Here is a 22,539-nt window from a genome sequence, read left to right on the forward strand (position 1 = left end):
GACCAGCACAGACCTGTGAGTCCCTTCCTCCAGAAAAACGTTGCTTTGTAATTGGCTGTGGTGTATTTTTTTGAAATATACCACCAGTCCTCCAGCCCCACAGTGCGATTCTTTCATTTCATCTGTCCTGAGTGGCCATTTTACAGCCAATGCAGAGAAGGGTCCGGACCCCCCCCCCCAATTCTTTTCTGCGTAACTCAATGCAGGGGTCATAAGAACATAAAACCACTCACACGGTCATTTGTAACATTCATCATCCCATCAGTAGTCTTGCACTCACAAACAAAAAGAAAGGCTTTCATGTCTATAAGAGGTCGAGTATAAGGGGAGGGCGGCAAATCAGTCTGGCTCTGTTCCATCCTGCCCAGAACTGAAAATGACCCACACTCACTGTGAAACTGACCCAAAGCAGCCAGATTAGCCCAACAAATATATATACAAAAACTAAGAATTTTAAAACAAACTAGTGATGCTGTACCTGTAAGAACAGGATGGCAAGGTACATAATATTTGGTAGCCCAAAAATTCATTGTAAAGATTTTATAAGCAGCATACTCTCCAATGATAACCAACCATTTATATTCAGGAGATTGAAGGGTGACAAGGTTTTATATATGTTTAATCTCAAATACTTAACTTTTCTTCACCAAGTTTCAAGTATTTTAAAGCAAATTATGAATACAAAGAATGCAAAAAATAAAGGTTTTAAACAAACAACGTGTAAGCCAAACCAGCTTCCTTCACCCTTGAGTCGTGTGATCCAGCCAAGACTACTGTACTCCATCTGGTGAGGTGGATCTCTGGGCATTTTCAAACACTATCGTTATATTCACTTTCTTAGAAAAAGCAAACAAACCATTACAGTTTGATAAACACACTGGTTTGACCATCTCACTGTTTGTCTGAGTCAGTCTGGCAGTTCCCTGTAAGCATTTTAATTTCAACAAGTAGACGACAATTGTCCAAACCTTCCAGGACCAAAATAAAGATTCAAGAAAATCCTACTATCTATTTCCTCAGTTTGCATTTCAGTTGAAAACCTGAGACTGTTACACGTACCAACTGTTAGAGAAAGTGATCTGAGCCAGACAGCTTGTATGACAAGGGAGATTTCTGAAAAGGGTGTTACCAAAAAAAGGATCTTCAGCAACTGGGAGGTAGTGGAAACAACTGTATGTTAGAAAGGTCAAAGACCTTGTTGGAAGCTATGATTACAAACAGTCAGATACCCTGTTGGAAGCTATGATTACAAACCTCCACCAACTGCCGGTAAAAAACAAAACAAAAACCTAAGAGGGTGTTGACCTTCCCTACTATGTATTCATTGTGAAGTTATTGCAAAGAAATGACAAAATGAAGAATAGCTTTTGGGGGAGGGGGGGATGACCTAGACTATGCACAAGGAAGTCGTGCTGTCCTTAGCTCTCAAGAGAATTTCGTCAAGAAGTACCAAATAAAAACTCTAAATTTAAATGTCAAATTCTCAAAGGACTACTCCCTTTTGTCACCGGAGTTCATATAAACCATATGGTATGCCCTTTCAAAGGATATGTGTTTAAATAGAACCCAATGACAACATTCAAAAATAGTTGTGGGGAAGACAATACACCCATGTAGAAAGCCAGTGTAGTGGTTAAGAGTGTGGGACTAGTATGTGGGAAACCCTGATTTGAATCCCAACTTGTGCCATGGAGGTTCGCTGGATGCCCTTGGGCTAGTCATCTTCTCTCAGGCTACCCTATCTTACAGGGTGTTGTGAGGATAATGTGGAGGAGAAGAGAAAGATGTAAACTGCTTTGGATGCCCATTGGGAGAAAGGCGGAGTACAAATGAATTACGTAAAAATAATAAATACCCCTCAAAGCACTTTGTGTGGTCCATGGATTCAGTGGAGTCACCTGTGTCCATCCAGATTGCTCTCCCAACACCTTACTATACACTATCCTTTCTTCTCTGCAGTGATATAATTCCCCCCCCCCGCCCCCAGCTCTTCAAGCCTTGACAACCATGAAAACTGCAATGTACTATGATGGTGTCTTTATATATGCTGTCCTCTCCTTTATCTCCTTATATCAAGACAAGTCAAGTTTACTGAATAAGGCCGTAGGTCATTACAATCTATCTCCTTATATAATCAACCACAATTGCTAATTAATATCTGGTCAACCGCCTACTAATGTTAAATAAATCACCTCAGCCATTCTAACTAGGGTTAATTCCAAACAGAATAGTAAAAACCATGTCCCTTGAGAAAATGTATAATGTTCCAAGATGTTTTACAATTATCCTGTTTTACTGTGTAAAGGATTTATTTAATTTATGCATGCAGTCGCCAATTTCCTTGTGTTTTAGTCTGCAGAATATAAGGTTTATATACAAACACTTTGGAAATAAAATAAAAGGTAAAATAATTTGTTGCTTGCACCAATTAAAGTTTTATGTGGACGAGGTCACCTTATTGGTTATTTTTTAAAAAGGAGCTATCAGTCCTCAATTATGTCTTTTTTTAAAAAAAATCACCCAGTTACTTATGAGAGGTCCTTATTTCAGAGGCATGAAATTTAGCAGTATGTACTTCATGTCTCAGATTCACTTCTTGTTGTTTTATTAGTATACATATTTTTAATGCTGAAATGCATATACCTCACTTTGCTCAGGATGGAATGCTATAAGGCTGTCTTAAACAATAATGGGAATTCAATCAAAGAAATTCATGTGGAAACGAAGAACCTTACCAATAAACAATGCTGACTCAGTAGTAGAATGGATTTTTCTTTGAACAGGGGAGGGGGGAAAGGTTTTAATGAACCTAATAAAACTACTCAACTTTTTCACTCCATGGGAGCATACAGATGCCATTGACCCAAGGCACTGGTATCACGCCATGGCTTATGGAGAGACACAACTGCAGTGACTATCAACCAGCATGACTACTGTGTTCCGTGTTCATCCCCCTATCAAACACACACGTCCCATAATGTAAGTCTTCTTTTTTTATATATTTTTTTATTTTTAGAACATAAAATAAAAATAAACAAACATAATAATAATAATACAAAACATTAAAAAAATACAAAAGGGTATCTATATAAACTTATCAATACATTTACAATTACAGAGTATATAAAATTGGAAAAACTAAGATACCCCTTTGACCCTCTACCCACCTTAAAAAAGTGACCCATCACCCGACTTCCGTAGAAGTGTCTTAACAGTATTGAAGATATTAACTATAAAATATAAATTTATTAAATCTAATTTCTATAACTCTCTAAGTAAAATAGTAAAATCCATTTTTGCCAGTTTATCCCAATATGTGGCAGCCTTACCCCAAGTTTTTTTTAAATTCTTCCAAATCCTTTCCATGTAGGAATTCCGTTAATTTGGCCATCCTCATATAAATCCATAATTTCTCTCTCCAGTCCCAAATTGAAGGTTTATTTACTTGCTTCCATACTCTAGCTATTACTATTCTTGCAGCGGCAAAACTGTATTGACAAATAACCCTGTCATATTTACCTATGCTGGTTTGTGGAATTCCTAACAAACAAAATGAGGGTTCTCTTTTTACTCTCACATTAATCAAATTGTTAGTTTCCCTAATAACTTTTTTCCAAAAGCTTTTAATTTTTTTACATATCCACCATACATGCATAAAAGTGCCTCTTTCGTTTCCACATTTCCAACATAAATCCCCCTCTTCTTTTTTCATTTTAAATATCATCACAGGCGTTATATGCCACCTATAAAACATTTTTTATAGATTTTCTCTAATTTTGTTAGTTGTTGTAAATTTAAATTCTCTCGTCCATAGGTTTTCCCATATTTCCAGGTCAATATTAGATCCTAACTCCTTCATCCATTTTATCATTACCGGTTTAATTCTTTCTTGTTCTAAATTAATTTTAATTAATAATTTATATATTCTTCCTATCAATCCTTTATTTACCTTTACTAATATATTCTCAAATTCAGATTTAGTTTTATTAAATTGTTGCATAAGCAGAGTTGACTCTGTAGGCTGTTATGATCATTCCTTCCACAATTGCTTCTTCCTCCTGGAGAAATTCAGTCAGCAGCAGTTTCAGATAATGTTTTAAGTCCTTTCCCTCCAGTTTTTCTTTGATGCCACTTATGCGAATCCAGCTCTCCTTTATTTTTAATTCTAACATTGCTGTGTGGTTGTCTCGTTTTTGTTCTCTCTCTTGACTCGCCTCCGAGTTTGTTCAGTCTGCAATCATTTGGCAGTTATTCAAACCCCCTCCGATTTTTAACTTTGTTTAAACAGTTAATTCAGCTGGCAGAGGTGAATTTCCAGTGCGCCACAGCTGGCAAAAGGCCAAGTTTCGATTTGGATTTGTTAGAGAGTCTTAGAAAAAGTTCCTGTATGCTTTTTTATTCTTTAAAAACACTGCCAGACACCTCCGAGGTAGCTGTTTTTAATAAGCTTTAGAAAATGAGAAAAAAAACCTTGTTTGTGAGATCTGGGTCTCCTCGCCGCTTTCCCCCGGCTGCTCAGACTTTAATGGCACTGCCTCCCTCGCTCACTCGTCCAAACGTCCGCCGCCGCTTCTGAGGCAGCGGGCGCTCCTAGGACAGGAAGCTTGGCAGTGCCGCAGTCAGCATCCCCTCTCTTTCAAGGGGTGCCGTGTGCCAGGTGTTGGGGGGGGGGCGGATTCCCTGCCCCCGGGCCGCTTTGAGCACAGAGGACGATTGTTCGCGCTTTCACGGCGTTCCCCCCGGATCCGGAAGCCGATAATGTAAGTCTTCTAAGGTTCAACTTGCTTTGATGGACCATAGCATGAAAAATATGTAAGCAAAATATACAATGGTATAAATTGTGTATCTGTAAACTGTATATCTACTCTGCTGATCTTTAACAGGAATGCCAGGAGTGAATTCCAGAGAAGTAGTTCTCATAGTAAGTTGCTGCATGAGAACTTCTTTGGAGTTGCCTGAACATTTGTTGCTTTCATGTGATAAGCCAAAAGAGAGTATACTCTGTGAACTAATTATCACAAACTCTCACCAGGAATGTCTGAGAGTAGTATGGAGATAGGCTAAACAATTTAGACAGTCCCCAGTGAATGACTCTCTTCTCCGGAACAGCATATGGAAACAAGTTAGAATGGCCTCCGTGAGCAAGTCATATTATGAGAAACCAATTTCTGCTAGAGAGAACAGTGAATTTCAGATGTATGGAAACACATGATTGCATTAACAACTACCAGCCTGGAACTTTTAACTGAGGTGCAATTTAAAATAGTAAGAATTAAGTGCTAGATCAGCAACACAGCATGCTAGATAATAGGAGCCCTAATCTAGATAAACCATATACTACAAAGTGTGGAAACTAATCTGGCCCAAATTGGTAAGGCAAAACAACCTCATCCATTGAAATTACAGCTTAATTTTACTTTGCAGATTTAAGGATAAAAGTTTTCATAGTTTGGAGTTTCACTGCTATTGATATTAACCATATACAACATTTAACACAATAGAAACAGATACATTTTGGGAAGAAATCAAAGCTATTACCCAGTTTCTAAGTCATTGGGGTATGACCATAAAACCATTTAATTAAATACCCTCATGGAAGGGTGCATCCATTCTGAGGGCTGCTAGTCTTCTAGTTGAGGTGATGGCTACTAAGAAAGCTACATTAAAGGATAACAGTGCCAAAGCACAGGTAGCTAGGGGTTCGAAAGGGGGGGGGGCAAGAATCTTAGAGATCTAATGAGAGTAACCACTGAGAGACTAATGTAGGTATTGGTGGGAATATATTGAGGAATATATTGAGGAGACAAACTTTTCAGAAAAAGCTTTGATAAACAATGGTACCATTGACCAAATCATGGTAAGATGACATGGCCACTAGGTGTACATTAATTGATGTAATCAAGAAACCCCTCTGGGTCAGGGATAATAAGTAATCCAGGACGAGGGTAAGGAGGCAGACAAAAGGGGAGATGCCTTGGTTCCTGGACCAATCCTCGAAAAGTTCCCACTTTCTGGCATATGAATATCTAGTAGAGGGTTTCCTGGATTGCAGGAGAACCTTGTGAACCTGGGTAGAGAGACCTAGGGTTTTGGACGTAGCCACCATGTCATTAAATGTAAATGGCCTACATTGTGGTGTAGTAGGTTGCCTCACTTTACTAAATCCAGTTCCAATGGGAGAGAAACAAAATCTAGGCTCGCTAACCTGTTGAGCTCTGAGAACCATATTTAGTGAGGCCAGAAGGGAGCCAACAGGGTGCAGTCTGCCTGGTCTGCCACGATCTTGCCCAGTACCCTTGAGAGGAGGGGAATGATAGGGAAAGTGAAAAAGAGGTGTCCCTGCCACTGAATCTGGAATGCATCTCATAGAGACAAGGGGTTGTCCCCTGCTAGGGTACAGAACCTCTCCACCTCTCTGTTGGCCCTCATAGCTACAGGTACGTGTTCTAAATAGACCATTTGTGGTTTGATGAAATGTGCTTAAGTGGTCTGCTAGAGTGTTTCAAATGCCTGCTATATGGATAGCCCTCAAAGAGATGTTTTTAATTAGGGCCACCTCACAGACCTTCAGGGCCTCCTTGCAAAGAGGCAACGATCCTGTGCCACCCTGTTTGTTAAGTAGTAAACTGCTGACTTGTTGTCCTATTGCATCAGCACCTTTGAGTCTCAAAGCATATCTGAGAATGATGTAAGGGCGTATCTGACAGCACGAAGCTCGAGTAGGTTAATCTGTAAATGTATCAGATCAACCTCCCAAATGCTCTGTACAGAAAAACCACAGTAATGGGCTCCCCAACCCTGAAGGGAGGCATCTGTCATAACTATGGCATCTGGACTCCAATGCCTGAAAGCGGTCACAGGAGTAGGTTAGAATCTTTAAGCCACCAAGATAATGACCTTATAATAGGTCGGGGGACTGAGAGATGATGGTGTTGTGAGCAAGTCAATGGGTTGAAGTGTCGAATGAACCAATTCTGTAAGTCTCGTATATGCAGTCTGGCATGTGCGGTCCTGGCAGTGGTTGAAGCCATAAGGTCTAATAGCCGTTGGATGGCCACTGTAGGTTGCCATCTGGATGTTTCACATGAGGGAACCAAAGCTTTAATGGTAGAAGCCCTTTCTACTGGGAGGAAGGCTCTACCTTTGACAGAGTTCAGTGTAGCTCCCACAAGCTGAATGTGTTGTGAAGGGACTAATTTTGATTTATCCCAATTGATTAAAAGGCCTAACTGAAGGCAGGTAGGAACCACCAGGTCAACCTGGGTATTCAAGTTGTCTCTAGACTGAGCTGTGATGAGCCCGTCATCAAGGTAAGGGAAGATAGAAGAGCCTTGAGATCTGAGGTGTGCAACCACAACTGCCATGCATTTGGTGAAGACCTGAGAGGCCGTGGCTAGGCTGAATGGGATCACAGCGTATTGGAATATATCAGGGCCATACCTGAACCTGAGGAATTTATGGTGGAAGGGGTGAACGGAGATATGGAAGTACACATCTATCAGGTCTAGGACCACAAACCATGTGTTTAAGCGGAGTAACTCTATCACAGCAGGAAGGGAGACCATCCTGAATTTAGAAACCAACAAATATTTATTCAACTCCCTAAGATCAATAATCAGTAAGTGACCACCATCCCTTTTATCAACAGTAAAAATTCTAAATTAAATTCCCCAACAATGAAACTCTGAAGAAACATGCTGCACAGCACCTTTAGTGTGGAGCTCTTGCAGCTGGTCAGCCAATTTGGCAAATGGGTTATCCCGGGCTGAGGAGGGCCCTCCCCAATAACTCAAAGGACCCAGTTGTCATGACAAATTCTGAGCCATTCATCAAAATATTGGGCCAACCTATTTGGGAAGGGAATACCTTCCTGTCTGGCCACATGGCCTAGTCGGAACCTATGTTGAGGTTGCTGATGTTACATGTCCTGGTGAAGGCTAGGAGCCGACCAAGGTCTACTGGAAGACTTACATTTGCCCATCTGGTCCTGCTGGAAATGGAGCTGCTGATATTGTCGCGGTTGAGGATACTGCTGTTGGTATCTGTTGTATCATTGGTTCTTGTAGAATGGGGTGGCTAACCCCTGTTGATGCAGTGTAAAGTGGTCTCTCAGCAGTTGGCTGTACGGCAACACTCCCAGGGACTTGACGGTTTGTCTGTCCTTTTTGATGTTGGTCAGGAATTCTGTAGTGTTAGAAGCAAACAAGGTGTTTCCTTGAAGGATAGGCCTTCTACCTGTGATCTAGTGTCTACAGGTAGTGCTGTGTTGCAGAGCCATGAGTGGCGTCTAAGAGTGATGGCAGAAGCAATGACCCTGCCAGCAATTTTGGCAGAATGCTTTGACAGGCGTATAGCCCCAGCTTGGATGAGGTTAACTAAAGTCTTAGTCTCCTCTAGGAGAGCATCCAGATGGGCAGAGAGTTTCTCCCAGAGGAAGAGAGTTGGTATCTGCCCATTATTGTCTGGAAGTTTGCTATACAAAAATTTAGGGCTGCAGAGGTGTAAATCTTTCTGCCCAAAGAGACCAGCCTTCTCCTTTCCCTGTCAGCAAGCGTGGAATGTTGACTTGGGCACTGCCTTGTCTGCATCTTGCCAGCAACAATAAAGGATGGTGGCAGGTGGATGGTAAGAAATTCAGCTGTATCCTGCTTAATTCAACAGAGATTCTCTATCTTCCTGGTAGAAGGAGGAGCAGAGGCAGGCGTGGTGTGAGAGCCAGCATGGTATAGTGGTTAAGAGCGTTGGACTCTAATCTGGATAATCGGGTTTGATTCCCCACTCCTCTACATGAGCGGTAGACTCTAATCTGGTGAATCAGGTTGGTTTCCCCACTCTTCCACATGAAGCCAGCTGGGTGACCATGGGCTTGTCACAGTTCTTTTCGAGCTCTCTCAACCTCCCCCACCTCACAAGGTGTCTGTTGTGGGGAGAGGAAAGAAAGGAGATTGTAAGCCAGTTTAATTCTCCTTAAAAGGTAGAGAAAATCGACGTATAAAAACCAACTCTTCTTCCACATTGTAGAAGTGAGGTTCGATAGACCCTCCAGTACCGGGAAGGCCTCAATACCTGGTGCAACGGAATAGAGCTTACTGAGTATCTTATCACAAGGCATATTACCCCAAGTTGTCAATCTTGAGTGCCTGTGCCATATGAAGCATTTGCTCCCCGTGTAAGTGAAGATCTTCACTGGGCGAAACCAGGTTGGTGTCACCCACTCACTCATCAGGAAATGTTTCAGGCCAACCCTCCGAGCTGTCAACCGAAGCCTTGGGCTCATACTCTTCCGGCTCCGAATCACCATATGGTGATACCTGGGCAAATATGGGCTGGGAGATTGATGCCGATGGAACCGTAGCGGGTTGGAGTGGTCTACCCACGAGGTTCAGTTTTCTGAGCCAGCAGAAGTCGACCCAGTCTTGGACCTGGCTTGGTAATAGGAATGGTGGCTGAACCCGAACGCACTGATGCCAGGTTGAAGATCTCGGTTATGATAGGGCCTAAGCTAGGTTGGAATTGCCTTCAATAGGCAGGTCCAGTTCCAGGTCCAAGAAAGAATGAAGTGGAGATTTGGAGTGTATCGATGGAGTCTTGGGGATACCAAAATGACATCAGGTTTGGGCGTTAGAACTGGTTGTTCTGAACACTTACGTGTCCTCGGTTCCTTAAACTTCTTCTTATGTTTGGTCTTCTGCCCATGTTTCTTGGCAGGAGATTCTGAGCTAGCTTGACTTGAGTGCTTAGACGTATGCTTCGGATCCAGATGATGGGTCGATTTCATAACAGATGACCTGGGAACCAACCAAAACGAGGCCGTTGTCAAGGTGGGTCTTTTAGGATGAAGCTGTCAGAACCAACTGGGCCAAGGTAGGCCTCTTGGGGGTCCTGGAACTGCTCTCAGGTGGAGGGGAGACCTGTGCTTTTTGCCACAGTGAAGCCTTGAGTCTTGCTGCTCTATTCAAACTCGCTTTGGGGTTGAATTTCATACAGATCTTGCAGGCCTGTACATTATGGGCCTCACCAAGACAGATCAGAAAAGTCTCACGTTTGTCTGAGTGGGTCATTTTGGTCCGACATTGAAGGCCTTGGAAGCCATAACTGCTTTTGTAAGTCCAATGCTGAGACTCCTCCGAGCCACAAAAGGGGGACTGAGAGGTCCGATTTCCTGGTGACAGGGGAGTATGGAGGGGCTAGACCAGCAAGAGCTGTCTCAATCCACTTACAATCAATGAAAAAGAGCAACAGTCGAAGCTCTTACTCAAAGAGGTAGACAACATTAGAACACGTCCTCTCACAGCGGCACAGAGAAGGAACTGAAGGGAAGAGAAGCACGAGCCGGTTTCAACAGGATCCCATCCCGCTCACTCCAGAAGGGAGAGGCGCCCCCTCTGTAGACCTTAAACTAGTTCTCCGGCAGCAGGACTGCACACAGGCACAGTCCCAATCAATGCATCTTTTAGATTTCAGTATTCTTGAGCAATGCATTTTGCAATGCTGTTCAACTGGATTATTGATGTTCCTTCATATATGGTTCCAATCTTGCAGTCTCTGAAATATTTTCAATAGGATAATCCCTCTCCTCCCATCCATTCTATACATTTACTTGTTGTTCCAACAACTCTGCTGCATAATATTTGGCCATGCTTGCTGCATAATATTTGGCCATACTTGCTGCCTTGATAAATGGTTTCTAATTTCTGAAAGTCGAGCTGTATTGTGGGTAAGCAGTCTTGCAGCTTCTAGCTCTATGGCCACCTGAGCAATTTGACGTTGCATTCCCTGAAAATCAAATACACTTTTTCCAAATTGGGTTCTGTCCTTTGTATATGGAATACTGTGATCAAAGCATCCCTGTGCCGGCCCCAACATCTGAGCAGTTAACCCTATTCTGCCAGTATTGAGCATCCCAATGGCATACTTATACCCTTTTCAAACCTGCCCCAGGAAATTGGTCTCAAGCACCTTAATCCACATCATTCATTTATTCATTCACTCATTTATTTAGATTTATAATCTGCTCTCTTCCCAGCCAAGACCGGGCTCAGAGCGGCTAACCATTATGGTCAAGTCATTGTCATTATATAAAATTTCAGTACAACATAATACAGTTAAAAAAACCAATAAAATTTAACAGTAAACCAACAAAAATCAATTGAACCAATTGGTCCACTGATGATATAATAGTTGCCTTTCTTGTCAGTTTAAGTCTTCAAGGAAAATACATCATCGCTAGATCCAATCTCTGAAAGGCAGAAGCTGCCCATCAATATTTTTCCCAGCCTAGGCAAATAATTTCTCATTTGTTCTTCTGTGCCATTTCCTGTAAACAGTTTATTAGCTTAGTACATGTGATGCTCCATTCCAAACACATAGGCATGTTTACTGGAGTACATTGGATAAAAAGAATAGAGATACTCTACTACTGCAAAACAGTCATGGGCCTGTTTTTGATGCCATGTTATCTCTACATATGGCATGGCAGAAAGCCATGCCATCTCTACATACATTAGCAGAAAGTTCCCTATACATGTGGAAAGGAGAGTTCCCTATACATGTGCATACCTGGCATTTAGCATGGCGCATAAACGTCTAACTACAAAAGCTCAGAAACCTAAGCATGATATCTTCCAAAGTTGCTTTAAGCTCTGTCGTTGAACTGTTTCAACTTACCTCAATTAATTCCGTTTGAGTCACCACAGAATAGGGTACCTCTGCTGAAGGGTCTGCCATGGTTACACAACAGAGTTAGTGGTGTATTAAATCTCTTCTACTTTCCACACTTCAAATGTTTAGGTTAATCTTGGGATTCTGGATCAGTTACCAATCATGGTGACATTTAGGCCTAGAAAGAAAAGAAGTGTTTTAGAACCTTTTAAAAAAATCAAAAAACATTTCCTAACTCAACTAAAAGACAGTTTATATGAAAGTCTAAGAAACAATGGGTTGGATTCAACAATCTGCTGAAGCAAGGATTGCAGATTTTTACACAAGGGTTGTGGCTCTTTCCAGCCCTCCTCAACGATTTCCAACTTCAGGAAAGTTGAGTAACTGATGTGAGTTGATGGATTGTAGTGAGTTGGTGGACTTAAGTGAGAAAAGACAAGGGAGCAAAACTGTCCCTCTTCTTTCAGCAGAGCTCTGCTCACAGAAGAGGATGAAGTGGCAAAAAGCACAATTTCCCCTCCTTGCGGTGGCCCACTGACCCATGTGGCTATTACTCTATGCACGCCCCACAACCCCAGGAATCAACTTTCCCAGGGTCAGAAATGGCTGTTGGGAATACACATATGAAATCATTTTACAATGTGAGAACATTGGTCTATCAAGGTCTGTATTATCTCCTCTGACTAGCAATGGCTCTCCAGTGTCTCAAGGAAAGGTCTTCCACATTACTTATACCTGGTCCTTTTAACTGGAGATGACAGGGATTGAACCTGGGATCTCCTGTATGCAAAGCAGATGCTCTGCCATTAAGCCATAGTTTTGCCCAACCTCAGTCCCACAGTTCTCGCAAGAGGGAAAGCAGAGAAGATCTGTGACCATCTGCATCTTTCCCTGATGTATCACTGGACTGAACCCATTATTTAACCCATTTGTATAGATAATCACTGAATCTAAACCAAAATGAAAAAAAAGAAGTTCAGGTACATTTTTGTACACCAAAATATGAAACTTTGGCATAAAATAATAGTAGTTTCAAAAGCTATTTAAATCTCACCAAGCAACATATTACATTTTTCTGTTCCACACAAACAAAATATGGATTAGAAAATGCCAACCTCTGATTGCTCAATCATATCTATAACAGCCTGTTCAGATATGCCTGCTAAACTGTTTCATGTTGTGAAAACTGTATCTAAATGTCCCGCACCATTTTATAGTGTATGGTAGCTTCACAGTTACCAAATACAGAGCTTTAGAACAGTCAGTCCCTTTTTCAGTTGAGATTATCTTTGGGTTACAGAGTCCACCAAATGAATGGCAATAAAGCAATAAAATGAAACAAATTAAAAACGAAACACGTTTAACTCTAGCTAGAACAGCACTTTAGAAAAGACTGCAAAAGAGACTCACTTGTCAACTATAAAATGTTCACAGATACCAACACATGGAATTTTATCCCATAACAGCTGACAAATGATACAGCACTGAATGGAATACCCCCAGAATCTGAAACCAGCTTTAACTATGTAATAGCAATAGCAACTGTGTGCATCTTGCTAGTCTTTCTATGACCTAAAGTCAGTTTTAAAACCAAAATGTGCTTTAACAAACATATGAGCTGTGTTGCATTTGGAAAAGGAGAATTGTATACTTATGCAAATGTTATCGGGTGTCAAGATTCAATTTCTAGCACTTAGTTATTAATGCTCAGGCGATGTTGGCTCGTTACCTAGCATGCTTCTTCCTGGAAATAAAAATGCTGAGAACATCTCTTACTGAACAAATATAAACATTAGCCCATTAAATAAATAACTCGAATTTGTCATGGCATTGCTAATAATTCAGAATGTTGACTAGTCCTTCTAGCATTACTCATCATGTCAAGTGAAAGCAGCCCTTTTTGAGTTAGTGATGCTTTCCTTAAAGGCAACATCAAATTTGCACGTCAAGATGGAAACTACTTCTCCTACTCTAAAACACAGTCATTACAAAACATTTGCTTCAATATCCAAAATACCTCTTACTTATTTCACTCTTTGATCTCCTCCACATTGCTGCCTCTCCCTTATTTTCCAAAACTGAAGAACAACTCACACCCACCCTTAGTGTACAGTTACTCATTTCTGTTTCTTGGTTTATTCTCACAACGCATTTCAAAACCAGCTCATTTACATATATAGTAGCACATTCTCTATCCGCCTCACAAATTTACTGAAACAATTCAAGTCTGTACAACTTGGGATCCATCAAACCAAAAAACAGTCCACAAACTATTCTGGCAGCTTAAAAGGAGCTCAATAAACCTGTTTTTGCAACTTGCCTCAACTGCAAAAGGAAGTGGTTAAGCACTTGGCCACTTACGCCATCCAGGGTGACATGGATGCCAGAAGGGGGACCTGGACGCCATTCTCCTAACGCCGACGCAGCAGTGCCGCCCAATAACGCTGGCTGGGCCTTCCACCGGCATCCCACCGGTGCAAAGCCCCGTGCCAGAGTGCCGGGGTGCATTCCCAGGGTATGCTGGGGGCGGAGCTGCCAGTAGGCACCTTCCTGACCCCTTTCACCCTGGTTAGCCGACAGCGAGAACAGAACTGCTGTGCCAGCTTTTTGCTGGCGCAGCCTCGCTGTTTTCAGTGGGCCAAAATGCCCCATTTAAAAATTAAAAACCTTTTAAAGGTCTTTTTAAAGCCTTTCAGTGGCCGGGGAATGGTTTTGGAGGTGCCTCGGCCATGCTATCCCCGACCACCGAAGGCTCAGGAATGGGCTGCCTGCCCCAATCCACTCCTTGACATGCCACCAGTTCTATGCCAGTCCTGGAGTTGTAGATATACGGTGTTTGAACAGCTTAGCATTGGTATATCTCCAGACATACTACCATATCTCACAATTATTTCAGTCTATCTATGATATGAGAAGTTGAATGATTTTAAAGATGCACTGGCATAGGGCTTAGTCACCATCCTAAACCCTTCAGAGAAAAAGTTTAGGTCTGCATTGCCAGATGCAGTAATAATCTAGTCTGTTCTGTTGCATAGTTTGGAATAAATATTGCTTAAAAGTAAAGCCACACACTCTTCATCTTGATTTAGATTTGGAACTGAATATTTTATCTAAAAATCCCAAAACCCAAGATGAAAATTATGCAGATGATTCTTGTCATTGTGAAGGGCAGTATAATCAGTTTAGATATCAGAATATGAGTTCTGCAAAAAAAAGACTTTGGTTTGTAATACTCTTAGCAAAATATCATAAATAATTTTTTTGAACAAAGATTTTCCTGAAACTCATGTGTTGTTTCCCTTTCGAATACAAAAGATCCCCCCCTACTTTTCTTTGATTAAAGTCTCAAATGCTGGGAAATGAGTGGGAGAATGGGCGAAAATGTAGCCAGCTACAAAAAGACATTATATTCACCCTCAGAAGTAAAAAAAAAAAAAAAAAAAAAAAAAAAAAAAAAAAATTCTATGAAAAGTGGGAAATGAATGAATGAAAGCAGAGATCCCCTTCCTAACTGAATAGCATTCTACACTGTTCTTATAAGCAATCAAACGAATGACACTTCTGTTCTGACTAGAGTTGCTACTGAACTTGCTTTTAACAATCACTTCTTTAGGCATTAGCTTACCTACTTCCTTCCCTCAGTTCTAACGGTGCTATCTCAAGCAGAGCTTCACCTTCAAAGTCTTTGGGAAAGCCAAAGCCTCTCAGCCTAAGCATGGGATGTTTCAAATAATATCAGGGCTATGCATGTAGATGATCATGTCTTCAGTCTGTTGTTCTGTACAGGACAGGAGAAAGGTGGCTGAGGGTATAGGAAACACAGAATCATAGAGGAACCACCAGGGTCATCTAGTCCAACCCACTGCACAATGCAGGAAACTCACAACTACCTCCCCCACACACCCCAGTGCCCAGAAGATGGCCAAGATGTCCCCCCCTCCCATGAACTGCCCAAGTTCATAGAATCAGCATTGCTGACAGATGGCCATCTAGCCTCTGCTTAAAAACCTCCAGGGAAGGAGAGCTTACCACATCCCAAGGAAGCCTGTTCCACTGAGGAACAGCTCTAACTGTTAGAAAATTCTTCCGATTTAATTTCAACCCGTTGGTTCTGGTCCAACCTTCTGGGGCAACAGAAAACAACTCAGCACCATCTTCTATATGACAGCCCTTCAAGTACTTGAAGATGGTTATCATATCCCCTCTCAGTCTTCTCCTTTTCAGGATAGAGAGTTTAAAATAATTTTGTTGTCATGAACACATTGCTATTTGGTTTAATTTAGACTTGTGGACCTCTAGGGATATGGCAGCCCAGTTACAAGGAAACAGAGGAGAAGGGTGCCTCTCACCAGTGGAGACAAGGCTTGGATCCAACATAGTGTTTCCATAGGCGGAAGAATTTACAACAACAGAGTGTGATTTCTTTGCCTTCCCCCTCCAGCTGCAGCCCCAGGTACCCCCAAATGTTGCTCCACAATTTCCTTTTAAAAAAATAACATTACTCTCATTTGTTTTCACTAAGCCACTTGTGCTCTATATATGACCTCAGTCAAATCTTGAATAGCTGCTTTGTTGACAGGCCAGGAAAAGGCCATTGTTATGGTCCAAGTCAGTAACACCAAGTACTACCAAAATGCTTCAAACCTCCTCTGCTGTCTAAAATATACTTAAAGAGCCATCTAAACTGAAAACATCACAAAGCATCACAGAGAAGAACTACACAACAGGAAAAGATGAAAACCCAAAGGACAGAGGAGACAAGTTTACTGATTCAGATATGTAAATCCCAAAGTGTTTCATCACTGGACTGTCATGAAGAACAAACAATAATTTAAAACACACTTGAAAAATAAAAATAAAAATTCCATCCTTGCATTAAAAACTCAAAAACCTTACCATATATTTCCGGGAACATCTTCCCACATCATGGCACTGGGAGTGATGGGTTGGGAACTCATTACTGATCAGTGGGAAGGGTCTGAAACTGCCTTGTCTCTTTGGTCAGCAAGCTCCACCGACAGAAGAGAGAACAGAGGGCGATTTTCCCCTTTCTCCCTCCATACTGCAGTTTCCCAGACTACATGGATATTAGACATCATGGGTCCGACAACCCCAGGAATAAACTTTGCAGGGGCAGAGGAGTGCTGGTGGAAGGGGAATGTGGGAAAGATCCATGATCCTTGAACCTAAGGATGCAACCCAATGTTCATTCTGATACACCTTTGAACAAGGAATTATTCACAGCTTGCTTTTGTGAAAGGTTCCCCACCCACTCCAGTAACTATGGCGATGTGTGTGTGTTTTTTTCACCCTGAATTACTGCTTACTAGTAAATCATCAAAACAAACCAAGTATTCTAAACATGTTGAAATTTGACTGATAGTAAAACTGAGTCATCCCATCACATTCCTATGACACACAATGCTCTTCTGCTCCTTGCACTGGAGTAACGCACCGCCATTAGTGATAGGTTACAGCCCACTGTTTGAACCACAGATAAATATTTGTAGCAAAATTGCATCCACCACCACCCCAAATCCACAGGAAAGATATATATCAAATTATATAGCCTTGTAGTCTTGACAGCATTTTTAAATTATCTTATTCACATAGAATATATTCAAAATGCTTATACTTACTGTGGCAGCGGAAATAGTTGTAGTATTGTGAACTGTAAGTCTCTGCAGAACATTTATCTAGTAAGATAAATGGTCAGGGACTACAGCAGAGACTGGCGCCAGGCAGGGGACAGGGCCGACGTTAGTCGGCCTCCTGAGCCATTTCGGTTCGGGAACACCCCCTTTTGTTTTAGCAAAGATACGCCAGTTTTTTGCTGACATATCTCCCATGCAACCCTATGAGGGCTGCATGGGTTTTAGGCGCCGGGTAGAGGTTTAGGTGGAGCCGAAACGCCGCTGGGTTGCCTCCTAAAACCGGCGCAGGCATTCCTTTCAGGAATGCGCTGTAAGAAGCCCATACACTCAATAGTAAAAATTTAAATCTAGATAACACATTTCCTGAAACGTGATGTATACATTAAAGATATTTACCTGTCAGTGTATTTTACCATCAGATGGGCAGCTCTTATTCAAAGGTGCTTTCCTCAATCAAGTTACATGACTGAGAAGATAATCTAAAGTGAAACAAAAATATTCTGACTTCAGATATTGAATAGATACTGAATAAGCTTCAAAACTACTATAGTGACTACACTGGAGCCATTAGAATTAAGAAAACAGTTTCATTTCATAATCCATTCATGTTCTTCTCCAATTCAATTGCCAACAAAGATAACCAGATCCTAAACACATTTGAACAAAATTCATTGATTTCAACAGAGCTTACTTTTTAAATATATTTAGTTAGGTCTGCAGGTTTGAGTTACTGGAGAGTGGAAACAGATGAACTTAAATATGAAATCCATTTGTGAATGTTGAACACGTTCTTATAGCTATTAAGAAAAAAATATTTGAATTGCAATTTGTCTTGTTTATTTGGTCAGTTAGAAAACAAAAAAATCATTTTATGTCTGCTAACAAAACGTCAATGATGATCTTATGATCCCACTGAAACTGTGCAAGAAATGACACAAATAGTCATGATTTTTAGACCATGGATCTTCGTCAAGTCTTTAAAAGGTAACTTCAGGTGCTCAAATGCAATTTGGATCAGGAACAAACAGGGATGGAAAAGAGGATTTAACCCTTTAACCCCTGCTCAGTCTCACTACTCAAAACCAAACTCCCAACAAAACCAAACAGTTATTAGCATTTAAAAGAGGAGAATGGTGGGGTTTTTAAGGATCCTTTTTTCCCTTTCAATGCTAATAACAGCATGGGAAGTCGGATTGCAATTAGCGGAATGAAGCAAGTATTGAAGGGGTAAATCTTCTCTCCCTTTCCCATGCAGCCCTATCCAAATTGGGGCTGTGTGTGCATGAAATTTACTTTTTTACAGACTGATGGAAATCCATGACCTTTTGTGCACTACAATATGAAACAGTTTCTAGCATTTTCATGCTGTATAGTGATACCTGTTGATAAATCTAAACTAATCTCAACTCAGCAGTGCTATTTCAACTACTCATGTCTGTTTACGAGTTCAGACTTTGCAAAATATGGACAGGCAAAATGAAAGCTTATAGAGCACTGCAAATACCAGCCATATTTCTTTTCTGCTTAGTCTTTATAAGGATCTAACTACATATTATATGCAAACACATTTAACTGGATCCTGGGGGACCATTTCCCTGCAAGAAATCTTGCTTTGAAGATTGGAGCATTTGGAGTATGGAAGTAGCAGGAGGAAAGGACTTAATATAGTGAACTTCAAAGTGATGCCCATAGGCACCATCGTGTCTGCTTATGTTTTCTTGTACTCTCATGCACCAGAGCTCAGCTGACCTGTCCTTCCCCATATATTTGCTCCCCCACTGCTCAGTGTCTGCACCTTTTAAACTCAGTCTTCTACTTTGCCCATTTTTTCCCAAGAAAATCCACAAAAGTCTTTAGATTCTCATTTTGCAGCAAGGCTATTTTTTCCTAATTCCTTTCTAGGAAATTAACAGTGCGATCCTATAAAGTTATTCCAGTCTAAACCAATTGATTTCAGTGGGCCTAGACTGCAGTGTATCTGCGTAGGATTGCTTTGTAAATTCTGTTGGTTTAACATTTCCAGAAGAACCAGCTTCAACCAGATGAGATAATTCTGTTTTCTGTGTGCAGAGGTGGGATGGGGTGAAAGCAACCAGCGTGAAGAAACAGGACAGGGCACAATATTTGGTGGAGAACTTGTAAAGAGAGGGAGAGGGAAGGGAAATCAACTGATCAATCATTATTGCAAACAAGGCAATTTAGATTAAGCATTTGTATTTTAATACTCTGTAAAATGTCTAATTTTTAAAATTATTTTACTATTTTTTAAATTTTATTTTGGTGGAATTTCTACCTTATTCTTTATTGTTGCAATGGCTTTTTTTGCTAATATAATAAATGGTTGATTGATTGATTAAGCATTAAAAAAATGTGCATCCCTCAGAACAATTGGTTGGGAGGTTTAAACAAGACAGATCTTCTTGAGGTTCTGGGAAACATTTTTCTTTTCTACACCTTTTCTGCCAGAGGGGATATTTAGGGGGGGAACCCTCCTCTTGAGAGGAGCCTGATATCATGGATGCTTATTCAGAGTAAATGCCATTGTGATCAATGAGACTTCTCACTCTCAAAGTAATGTATAAGAATCTGCTGAGGAAACTTATTAGTTTTTTTAAAAAGTTGGTTCTTACAGTACTTACGCAGCAGTAAGCCCCACTTAATTCAGCAGGACTATTTATTCCCAAATAAAGGGACTATATGATATGCATGCCTGAGCAGAAAATCCAGAATGACTAAGTTTTAAAATCTAATTCAAGTGATGACATTCCTTGGAATCTGGTTGATCCATAAAAGTTTCCTTAATTTTAAAAACAGTGTATCAAAGATACTTTGGACAAACCAATTTCTGAGTCACTCTTCTTTACAGTACAAACCTCATCCACTATTGCCTCACATTTTCAGGATCATTAAAGGTCTCTTATAAACTGACACTGAGATCCACTTCATAGTTTCCACTATTTGCTTTTTAGTTAATTTTGTTCCGTGATTAATTACATGCCTTCAGATTCCAGATTTTGAACAGTTTAAAATGTGCACTTACGTTGACTTCTTCCTTTCAATAATGGATAGAAGACCATTTTAATATTCATTTTGGCATGAAAGATGCTGATTCTTGCCTCACATGGAGACTTAAAGAACTGTCATGGAAAAATATGACCTGAACACAGATGATGGACTAGAAAGTTTAGTATTTTGTCTTTATGAAATTACATATTGACTCACGAAGGAGATGTAACACTGAAAGTCAGTGTGGTATAGTGGTTAAGAGCAGAGGACTCTAATCTGGAGAACAGGGTTCAATTTCCCACTCCTCCACATGAAGCCTGTTGGTTGACCTTGGGCTAGTCACAGTTCTCTCAGAACTCTCTCAGCCCCACCTACCTTGCAAGGTTCCTGTTGGGGGGGAGGCGATTGCAAACTGTTTTGAGATGCCTTATAGTAAAGAGGGTATAAAAACCAACTCTTCTGAAATGCACCAATATGCAGATGACACCCAGCTCTACTTCTCCGTAACAGCTGAGTCAGGGGGATCTGTAGAAGTCTTGAGACAGTAATGGGATGAATGAGTGAGGGCCAATACACTGAAGCTCAATCCACAGACGGCTAAGGAGCTGCTGGTCAATGATGAAAGTGCTCAAGAACTGGGGTCAGCCTGTCCTAGAGGGGGTTGTACTCCCTTTGAAGACACAGGTTCATAGCTTGGGGGTACTGCTGGATCATGGCCTACAGCTGGAGGACTAGATCTCCTCTGTGGTACATCAGCTTTGGTTGTTATGCCAGCTATGTCTGTTCCTCAAAAAGCATGATCTGCCACAGTGCTTCATGCTCTGATTACATCCAGGTTAGATTACTGTAATGCACTTTACATGGGCCAGAAGCTCATCTAAAATGCAGCAGCCAGGCTATTATCACGTGGAAGTTACTAGAATGTCCTGTATCTAGTTCAAATCCCATAATTCCCATACCTGTCTGTGCAAGCACTGGATTATTCCTGACCCATGGGCTGATGTCACATCCCGACGTTTACTAGGCAGACTTTGTTTATTGGGTGGTTTACCATTGCCTTCCCCAGTCATCTACACTTTACCCCCAGCAAGCTGGGTACTCATTTTACCGACCTCGGAAGGATGGAAGGCTGAGTCAACCTTGAGCCGGCTACCTGAACCCGACCTTCTGTCGGGATCGAACTCAGGTAGTGAGCAGAGCTTTTGACTGCAATGCTGCAGCTTACCACTCAGCGCCATGGGGCTCTGTGTGGAAGTAAGGGATACAAGAGACTGTAATGGACTATCTGCAGCAAGGACTTTTAAACACCATTGTTTAATAATGAATTAGCTGAGCAAAATAGGCATTTGAATTAAATCTCCAAGTTGGCATTCTGTTTGTAAATTAATTTCTAATATGTTGAATGTTTTGGTATCTGAATGAAAATTGGTGTGTTCGTTGAGAACTCAATTCAACAGTACAAATTCAAGCCACACAGTTCTCCGCTTGGGCGGAGAGGGATATAAGTAAAACATATAAACAAACAAATAAATAAAAAGATAAGATAAGGTTGCCAACTCCTGGTTAGAAAATTCCTGATGATTTGGGAGTGGAGCCTGGGAACTGCAGCATTTGGGAAGGGGGGACCTCAGTGGGGTATAATGCCATAAAGGCCACCTTCTAAAGCAGCCATTTTCTCCAGGGGAACAGATCTTTGTCATCTGAAGATCAACTGTAATTCTGGGAGATCTCCATGCCTCACCTGGAGAATGGCAACTTTAGATGTATAATATTCCACTAAACTCCTTGAGATGTACAATACGCCGTTAAGACAGAGACATCACTGTGAAACTTGTATGAATATTTATTTGCAGCACAATTCTCAGTCTGAAGTTCAAATACTAGCTTGCACCCATTTTAGGAGGGAGAGAAGAGATGCAGAATATACAGCATTACAATATCTGATGAAAGCAGCTTTTCGACATTATTTAACTGAAACATCTTAACTTGTTACATCATTAGGAATCTTATCTGCCAAATGTCAATGGAATTAAGATTTAATGTTTTATTACTGAGCCTCATTCTATCTCCATGGTAAATTCTTTTCAACCTGTCATCCAAAATCCTCTATAATCTAGTAATTATGTGAAATACGTCCAAGTAAACTAGACAATAATCTATGTACAAAGGTTAAAACAGTAGAAAACATTGCCTCAGGCTAAGGAGCCAAATTGGAAGT

At 41.0% G+C, this 22,539-nt stretch overlaps 1 protein-coding gene across 1 annotated transcript in view; it reads right to left on the bottom strand.

Annotated features, from left to right (window-relative positions):
• The window catches only part of LPAR1 (lysophosphatidic acid receptor 1), an 89,066-nt gene that overhangs the window by 43,742 nt on the left and 22,785 nt on the right, over positions 1-22,539 (bottom strand). Inside the window, exon 2 of the mRNA XM_056848688.1 lies at positions 11,668-11,839. Within this exon, the coding sequence (XP_056704666.1) occupies positions 11,668-11,727 (60 nt within the window). The 5' untranslated portion in view covers positions 11,728-11,839. The remainder of the gene's footprint in view (positions 1-11,667; positions 11,840-22,539) is intronic.

Source organism: Euleptes europaea, chromosome 4, assembly GCF_029931775.1.
Source record: "Euleptes europaea isolate rEulEur1 chromosome 4, rEulEur1.hap1, whole genome shotgun sequence".
In the NCBI taxonomy this organism is placed as follows: Eukaryota; Metazoa; Chordata; class Lepidosauria; order Squamata; family Sphaerodactylidae; genus Euleptes; species Euleptes europaea.